This window comes from Poecilia latipinna, unplaced genomic scaffold (genome assembly GCF_001443285.1).
Source record: "Poecilia latipinna isolate Pla-1442-1.1 unplaced genomic scaffold, P_latipinna-1.0 Scaffold1058, whole genome shotgun sequence".
Classification (NCBI taxonomy): Eukaryota; Metazoa; Chordata; class Actinopteri; order Cyprinodontiformes; family Poeciliidae; genus Poecilia; species Poecilia latipinna.
Window position 1 is genome coordinate 124,411 of NW_015113674.1, and position 9,900 is coordinate 134,310.

General features: G+C 39.6%; 1 protein-coding gene across 1 annotated transcript in view; it reads left to right on the plus strand.

The window, feature by feature from the left end:
* LOC106959235 (nucleolar protein 4-like) overlaps positions 1-9,900 on the plus strand; it is a 79,212-nt gene that overhangs the window by 36,719 nt on the left and 32,593 nt on the right. The window contains exon 5 of the mRNA XM_015051672.1: positions 9,121-9,256. Within this exon, the coding sequence (XP_014907158.1) occupies positions 9,121-9,256 (136 nt within the window). The remainder of the gene's footprint in view (positions 1-9,120; positions 9,257-9,900) is intronic.

Genomic DNA, 9,900 nt, shown 5'->3' on the forward strand with positions numbered 1-9,900 from the left:
AAAACGTTCAGCTCGATAAGTTCTGGGCTAATGAAGCAGCGGGCCGGGCGATTAGCGCGGCGTCGGGTTCAGCCTGAGCCAAAACACTCACTCCCTGCTCTCCTCATGTCAAAGTCATGTTTGCCCTCATCCTGTGAAGGTCGGTAGCGGCGTATCGATCACGGCTGGCCGCCTCCACCGTGCTTCAAGCTGGAGATGCTTTTTATAACCCGACAGGCAGACGGAACCGTGGCTCTGACCACCAGAACCTTTCTTTGTGTTTCTGGATGCTACAGATGGTGCTGCATCAAATCAGAGTGTTTTAGTGGTTACAGACACGCGCACACACACACACACACACACACGTACATCCTCTTCATGGCTGCTTTTTTCAGCAATCGATATTCTGCAGTGGAGCTCCTTGGTCCGCTCCAATTTGTGCACTCTGCATGCATGCGTGTGTGTGCGTGTATGTGTGTGTGTAGCTCACCTCTTATCAATATCTCCCCCCTCATCAATCTGAGAGAGAGAGATGCAGCCTGAATGAGGGGTCCTGTAAAGCTCAATACCTGTCTGTGTCTTTCTCAATGCCTGATCGTAAATTCCTCACATTTTACCACCAGATCCACCAGGTTGGGTTCGGATTTATACGCCACTTCCTGTGTGTGTGCGTGCGTGTGTGTGTTTGTGGTAGTCAACCCACCTTACCCGACACCAAGTCAAAGACCAAGACCACGACCCGCACTACATGACTCAGTAAAATGTGAAATATGATAAGAACTGCTTCTCCAGATATTAAACACTCAGCTGAAATGAATTTAACCAGCATCATTACCAATTCAAACGTCACAATAAGCTGAGGCCTCATGCCGTCCCGGACAAGATGAAGCCCTGGGTGGTCGCCCATAATGCCCATGTCACCAACTGCCATTAAATATAACATTAACACAATAAATCCTACATTCACTGCTTGAAATATGGCATGCATTACTATTGTTGGGGTTGTTTACTAATGATGTTGATTAGCTAACAAATACAAACCATTGTTTACTAACCACTTATATTGGGAAACAACATAAATGGTGTTTTTACTAATGGTAAACAACAACATTAGTTCACCACCAATTGAACTAATTTTGTTTGTTTCTGTTGTTTGTTTACCACCAAACAGAAATGGTGTTTGTTTACCATTGGTAATCAACACCAGTAGTAAACAACACCAACAATAGCAATAAATGCTAAATTTAGGGCAATAAAAATAGCTGCACCTACAACCACTGAAGGAAGCGACAGAAAAATCTCTGAAGACACAGAGCGCAACTTCCTGCTTCACGAAATGTAAACACAAATTGAGTGACGTCAGATTTTAGCGGTTGGATAATTTCTCTCTTGTTTTCAGTAAAACACCACAAACCATTTCTCCTGCTAGCGCTGGGCTAAAGTGTACTTCCTGCTTTTGGTTTTGAGTTTTTTGGTCACACCCCCAAAACAAAATGGACTTTCTAAACAAATGGACCGCAGTTGGATTAAAGCGTACTAAACATGCCGTCTTTCTCACTTTCATAAATTCATGAAACGTTCCTCATAAACACTTTATCATGGCGTCACAGTTCCCAAGACTTTGTAACTGACAGCCATCTTGGTAGGCATCCGTAGCCAACTGTCATGGCAGTCACTCCGGAGTTGCTATGGAAACGCATTCCCTGTTTCATATGTGTCGATTGTGACAGAAGTGATTTTTGTCTGTCCATCTTTCTCTTGCACATTCATCAGTGTTGATATTTTCTTTTTGTTGCTGTCGAAGTCATGGTTCCTTTATGTTTTGTGCTGCATTTGCCTACCAAGATGGCGGATTCCGAGGCTCGCATCACTGCCCGTTCAGACTTTCAGGAACTATGTGTTAAAACTACTGAAGTACCTCCTCCAACGGGCAACAATAACAGTTTGTTTTGTTTTGGAGTTTATTTACTGTGTGTGCGTTGAAAGGCTGGTATCACCATAGCAACCAGTGACTCGGCATTTTCAGCGTCTGACGTTTCTCATCAGGTTCTTCTCTCGTAATAATCCATCATCAATGAACAGAAAAAAAAGATGTGCTGGATCTGGCAGAAGCTTGTGGTCCCTTCGCCATGGTAACGACAACAAACAGGCCAGTTGTTGAGTGCCATGAAATCTGGAATGATGATGATGATGATGATGATGTTGGCCAGGTTTCCTTGGAAACCAACAAACATGCTGAGGGAAAAAATTAGAGAAAAAGAGAAACGTTCCTTCACTTCTGATGGTCGCAGAAGGAAAACATCCCAGATAGAGAGTGGAGTCGGACCGGCGTGGGCGGCGGCAGCCGAGGATGGGGATGGGTCGGCGTGGCGACGGGACGGAGGGAGCGAGAGGACGAGGGGGGAGGGAGGACAGAGAGATAAATGAGGAGGAGATGGGGGTGCAGCAGGCAGGGAGGTGGAAGGATGCCAGGATGAAAAGCTAGCTGGGCTTCAGGGTCCGGCTCTGCAGCATCGCGCTAAAACAAAGAAGACAAAGAAAAAAACGGCAGCAGGAAAACTCCCGCCCCCCAACGCCAGGACGAATCCACCGGCGGCGGCCACTGAGCACGTTTAAAACGGACTTTAGGAAGGAAAACCATTAAACTCTTTAACAAGAACCTGTGTGGATGAGGATCCAGTACAGAAGGGTCCAAAGTGCGGCCCAGGGGCCATTTGTGGCCCTTGGATTAGTTTTCTGTGTAATTGACTATTTAGTGTTTGTCCATTACATAAAATCCAAATACGATACAGTTTTGGTTGAAATACCTAAAAGTTTAGCCATATATATACTTTAACTTGAAACTCCTCATGTAGGAAATAAATAAATATTAGTGGAGCTCGTTTAGTAGTCAACAGATTTACCTTGAGTTAAAGTTACATTTGCTGTCATTAACAAGACACTGGGACAGTTATATTGGTGTTTCTGGTGGATTTGGGGCGGTCGTCCTGCAGCCTTCCATGTTTTTGAGTTAAAAATTGTTTATAGTTAACAGAAAATCTGGAAATTTTACAATATTTCACAATAATTGACTATTTTATGTTGGTCTTTTACAGTGTTTCTCAGTCCTCAGGCCCCCTGTCCTGCATGTTTTAGGTTTTTCCCTTCTGCCACACCTGAATTGTATCTCTGGGGTTTCTGCAGCACTTGATGGTCATGCAGTCATTTGAGCTGTTCTGGAATAGAGGCACATCTAAAACATGCTGAGCAGGGGGCCTGAGGACCAGGGTGGAGAAACACTGGTCTATTACATAAAATCCCAATAAAAAGTTTTGTCTTATAAATACTTGAATTTAAAATTATCTTATAGGAAATGCATAAATATTAGTGAAACTCATTTAGTAGTAAACAGGTTTAAGCTAAACTTACATTAGCATTATGTGCTATTAACAATACGTAAACACCAACTACAAAGTCTTAAAAAAATACATATTATTTTTTTGCAATTCAATTGTTTTATTATAATTGAAGTTAAACTTGTCAATATTTTTGTTGAAGTTGTAAACAGTCTCACCAAAGAGACTCGTCAACCTGTCTTTGTTATCTGTATAAAAATCCTATATTGACAAACATCGCTCTGCCTGGTGGGACAGAAAATTAAGCCTGGTGACCCGCCAGGCTTAAAATACTGGGAGGAACCCTGAGCATGGTTTCTAATTTTTTTAAGATGATATTTTTCCGTGGCAAGTTTATTACCGTAAATCTCAGATTTCCCATTTACACACTCAAATAATCGTCTTTTGTTGTATAAAATGGAGTTTTCATGTGGATGAAAAACCAAAAAAAACATAAAAATGTAACTAAAAACACATTTTATAACACAGAAATGAGGCATTACTGAAAATTATTCTTAATACCAGCTAAAAAGGCGCAAATGAGCCTGAACAATGAGCATATTCTGATTTATTGAACTGTTTATTCACTGGGTTTGTGTGAATTGCTGCTGGAACGAAAACAGGATTCACTGAGAGACGGTTTAATTTTTCTGGAAGAGGCAAAGTGAGGAGAGGAGATGAGCAGAGGCAGGAAGACGACGGTTCCTTCCGTTTGTCCGGTGGTTAACCTGATTAGGTTTGGACTACAGAACCGGATCCGGCCGTTTTACTGGGGAAATCTGGGAGCACACACACACGCACACACACGCTCTTTGTTTAAGTCAGAAAGCAGAGCGACGTAGATGCTCCTTACTTATTAAAAATGAGGTTCTGAGTTGAAAACGTGTTTTCTGATATTTTATTATAAATGTAGGATTATTAGGGGATTCTGACATCTGCTCGTTTAAATCAGTGATACTTCAGAGCCGCTCTATCAGGGCGTCCAAACTTTTTAACCTGCGCCAAAATTATTGAGTCAAAAGAACAAGTGGGCTAAAAAAACTAAAGTCAGGCAAACAAAATTGTCAATTTTATTCTGTTGTTGTTGTTGTACAAATAGGCCATGATAATAAACTTTGCTGCATGATAAATTGTTCCAGAAATTATTGCAATGAACGATAGTATTGTTGTTTTGAGACCATTTTCCAATATTATATTAGTAATGGCATAACTGGAAAATATTTTAAGTTTCCAAAATAAATAAACAAAACAAATAAAATGAATTATGAAGTCTCAGGAAACACCAGACTGAAGACGTTCACTATCCAGTTTTTGGTCGAAAGCGAACAACAACAAATCATACAAATCAAAATTAAATTAAAAAAATGTTAAAATAAATTTTAATTTACTATATGACTACCTGTTTTATTGTGGTAGGCCGATGTACAAAGTCATTATAAATCCATAACTTTGTTTTTTGCATGTCTGTTTGAACAAATAGTTTTCAAATTCTTTTGGGTTTAACTGAACAAATTTATACTCAGCATAGCAACAGGATTTGGGTCACTTTCTTTCAAAATGCTGCCTATTGTTTACCAAGGTTAAAAAATTAAATAAAATCTGATTTTGGATGCAGCAAAATCAACTTGTCAGCAAAAAGTCTCAGGATCGACGTGAATCTGATGATTGGTTCTACAAAGATGAAAACTTTGTGTTGTATTTAAAATTACATTAGTGATAGTTTTACCATTATTTCAAGTAAAGTCTCCATCTGCACCAACCATCATTCATAAACTGCCTCAGGGGCCAAATAAAAACACTCTGAGGGCCACCAATGGCCCATGAACCACAGTTTGGAGACCCCTGTGCTGTGTGATCATTGCTGCTTATTTACATTTGAAAGCCTGAGGCAGGGATGTGGATGTTTACAGTGTAAATACAGTAGAGACTTTTTTTCATCACATTGTAGCTTCAGGCCGTTTGAAACTGTTTTATATTTTTAATTTTCCTGATTTTTGCAAATTTAGATTTAGAGAAACGACTAACCTGCAATAATTTGCAGGTTAGAGTGTGTTGACTCTTTCCACACAGTTTCTGTGTGGAAAGAGTCCTGTAGAAGAAATGTTGGGTTTCTCTCTATTCTGGGAAATAAACAGTAATCCTCCTGAAGTCACACATCTGCCTTGTTCCTGTCAGTAAATGTTTCGGTCGGAGGTAAAGACGGCGGCGCTTCAGTGCAGTAAAGACGTTTAGAGGTGGCAGCGCTGCGGCTGACCGGCGGTGAGACGGCGCTGTTGGGTCTGCTGTTGGTAGTATTTGAGCAGGAATTAAGAGTAGATTAGAGCCAGCTCTGATTTGATCAGCTGTCAGAGTTGATTCATGCTCCTCGGTGCTGGGAAGGACCGGCCTCGGAAAAGTCTGAGCGCTGAGTAAGATGCCACACCGAGATTTCCTGGGATCGCTCTCCGGCTTCCCTGCTTTCAGCCTCAGAAAATGCAAACACTGAGAGTCTGACTAAAACTACGACTTTTCATTGGATTTTTATCTGACAGACCAACACAGAAGGTTTGGATCTGCGCTAACCAGAGAACTTTAGCTCTGCTAATGCTAACGCGCCAACTTTAATTCAGATCATCTCTACTGACAACAGCCCTCTGGCACCAGTGTTATTTTAATGTTACATTTCACATTCTCTATAATGCATTTAGATATTTTATTCATGTTTACATCTTTTTCTATGCAGTCCATGTTTTGGTTTGTTTCTGTTTGTTTCTTATTTGACATAAGAATCAGCTCTGGAGATATTGTTTAGCCAAAGCACTAAAACTCTAAATGAAAATGTATCTATGCTACTAGCGCATTAGTGGAAGTTTCCCCACCACTGATAGTGGCAAAATGCAATGAAAAAATTTATTTTTCCATTTTTGGGGCCTGCCTAGCAATGCATGGAGGCAGTGACTGACTTGCAAAGCGAAGTCAGTCACTCACTTTGGTCTAGTCAAATGGTCTAGTCAAAGTTCAGACCAACATTCAATAGAGTTTGTGTCAAGACTTCAGATGCACACAGAGGGTTTCATTCCAATGTAACAGAGATTGAGATAATTTACACAGAAAATATAATCTTTAGTTCTCCAGATGTTCAAAAGACCAGAAGCTAAGCTACATTTTTCTGATTTTTAATTTAGTATTTTTTCTTCTACTCCACTGCTTTCTGTTTGATATAAAATCTAAGCAGCTTCTTGGGGAAAACATGAAAAACCTCTGGCGTGATTAATACTTACTTTTTCCTGTTTCTGTAAATGAAATCAGACAAAAGAACAAATGAGTCTCTTTGTGTCACACAGAGCCGAGGTGAGAAATTTAAATCACAACCGATCCACCTCTCACCTGAGGATGTAACACCTGGAACGATCCACTTCCTCCAAAGCTCAGTGAGAAGAGCAGATATAGCATCGTTTCTTTAACACGTCCTTGTTTTCTGAAAACGCCCTGCTGCTGGCAGAGCGGGAAGTTTTCCTCTGAATGAAGGCGATTTGAAGCGACAGTCCCCCGATGTCCTGTCTGCTGGTTCAGCCATGTCGGCTGATTCACCGACAATCGGAGGAAGTCCTGTTCACCAGAACTGAGTCACTGCTGAATCACTGAATCAGCGCAGGTAGAAGGACGAACCTGCAGCTCAAACTCCCCCAACGTCTGATGTTTGTTTTTAGATCTTCACCAGCTGTCCTGGTTGAGGAATATGAGGATTATCTTAAAACAGATGAGTAGATTTCAACATAAACTGAGTCGAATGAGTTTACAGACATGCTGGGTGTTATTGTTTACGTACAGAAGTTTTGCACATGCGCTGGAGGACAAAAAGACGATTCTGTTACATGAAAGGACTATTCTGTTAACCAAATAAAAGATAAATCCCCTATTTAAGTTTTGGATCTTTAATTATACAAAGATTTGTTTAAATTTGCCAGTTTTCGCCACTAGGGCAAAAAGTTTTGACACCCCTGATTTAAAGAGTAACCAAACCCTAAATCAACTTTTTTTTGGTGATAAAATGTCTAAATTGTGACATTTCTGAGGAAAATTTGATTAAATCTATAATTTTTGGCCTAAATCCATCTCAGTGCTGCCCTCTTTGGTTGAACAGTGGGTACTGCAGTTTAATTTTCCTATTGCCTACATTGGAACAGGTTGGTTAGCGTCTACGATTTGCGATTAGTGTTCTCATTAGATTCTCTAATAACAGAAAAATGACACTATAGTTATCGCTTTTTTTGCATTTGTGCCTCTGGTAAGGCACAGACACCTGCGGGCTGGAAAATTTGTATGCAGCTAACGTACGAGCTTCTTTGTGAAATTGAGGAAGTTATTTTGAATTCAAGCTTTTCTAATGTAATGCTTCAAAATAAGTAAACAAAAAATGCTGCTGTCTTCAGTCAGAGGCTTTCTTTGATCTGCTGTAATACAGACAGCTACAGGAGATCATCATCCACAAGTATTTGAAACATTTTTTATGAATTACAACATAATTTATTTTCCCTTTGGAATTAATAAAGTAATTTTGAATTTGAATTTTGATTGAATTCAAATTGAATTGACATGTCTTGTATCGTAGTTTGCTTCCGTGAAACATTTTAGTTTTCTCCAGTAAAAGTTGGATTCAACACCTCCCTGCTTCTTATTCCAGGTTTACCATCCAACTGTGACTGAAGTAAAACATTTATTAATACCTGTTTCATTTCTTCCTGAGCTGCATGAAGTCGCAGCGTCTTCTTTCTGTGTTAATCAGTTTCTGCAGCTTCGCTTCAGAACTCTCTGTCATATTAACCAACTCATGTTTTGGTAAAAGCTTTCGTCTGGTTCTGAGTTGCACAAAGTGACGGAAAATTGCTTCTGGTCCTTCCCAGAAATCCCATTTTTCCCATAAAACTGTTTAATTTTGTTTTTCCCGACAGCAGTGAAAGTATTTCCCTGGAATCTGGGTTCAATTAAAGTCGCTTCCATCGATCCTGTTAGTGATTTTAATCCAAATTATAGTGGGGATCATTTCTGAAGGGTTTATTTTACAGATGATATAAACACAGAGTCTCAAAACAACAACGTTACCATTTATCACAATTTATTTAATACTTATTTTTTAATTAATTAAAATTTTCTTTGGGATCAATAAAATATTTTTGAATTTGTATTTGAATTAAATTTATTGTGACAGACATACATCCTTGACAAAATTAAGAAAATATAGTGTTTCATTTAAAATTTTACATTTATGAATGTAACATTTCGTCAAAAGAATTAGCATTTTTTTAATAAAAAAAATAATAATTAGCATCCTTTCTGGGGATTATAAAAAGAAAAAAAACTTTCCTGGAAACAACCTTCATCATACGGTTTTTAATAAACCTGCTAAAGTTCTTCCAGCACTTGAAAGATATATCTGTCACAGTTTCTGGACGACTAACGCTGCAATTAATATCAATGTTCCTTTACTTCCTGTTGTCTTCTTTGTTGTTTCTTCCAGTAGTGACTTCCTGTTGTTGGTCCTGTCACTCGTGATGTGGGAAAAAAAATTCCATTGGAGTTTTGTGAAATACACAAACCCCCCTCACCCTAGCATAAAACCCTTTTATCAAAAAAAACATGCTTCATCAAAATCGCCGTGTTTCCTTAATTTTCGTAATTCCGATTTGTGGATTTTTAAAGGCATCTATAGAAGCTAACGCTGGAATGAAGCTAAAATGAGAGGAAACTATGTTGATTCTGAGCGTTTTTTTCTCCATTTGTTTTTCAGGATGACAGTTCACTGAGCAGTGAGGAGGAGGCAGAGATGAGCGAGCCCACATGGCTACCAGCTGATCTGGGCGCGGTGTCGGACCTGAGCCCGGCCAGCCGCACGGAGAGGATCCGCCACAGCAAGGACGACGACGGTAGGAGCCGCCAAAAATATCGATTTAATTCTGAAAAATGGAAAGATTTGATTGATAGCAGCTGGGAGCGCAGATTTGTGTTATTGTTTCTGGTGATTTTTGAGTTAAAATGTTTAGAGTTGACAGGAAATTTCCAAATTTTCTTATCAACCCTGACTTGATGTTGAAGTTCAGGTAGTAATCCTGGTCAGGTTGGAAGTCCTAACTGATGCAGTAAATGTGAGAAAAACTACTGAATTCAATGTTTGGTCAGTTTGTGTGCATCTTTATCTTATTATTGTCTTCAACTGCCTGAAATGGATTCACATAGCTACGTTTTTACCACAGCTAGCACTAGAACAGAAAATGGATTGATCGCAAAGGGGGACAAAAAGGCACCCCCCCCCCCAAATTAGGGGTTCATCGATAAATCTGCCCTGATTTCCTTAATTTTGGGAGATTGTTGATTGGCTGATCCTTACGTGTGGTATTATTCCAACATTATCATAGATATGAAGTTTGTCAGAATTTATTTGTTCTTTGAATTCATTTTGTTTAGTCAAAAGTTATTTTCTCCAGATATTTATAGGTGTATCAAGTTCTGTTCTGCTGCTCTTGACAGTTGGTGGTTACCTAGCAACCGGTAACTGACAGCTCCTCCCCCT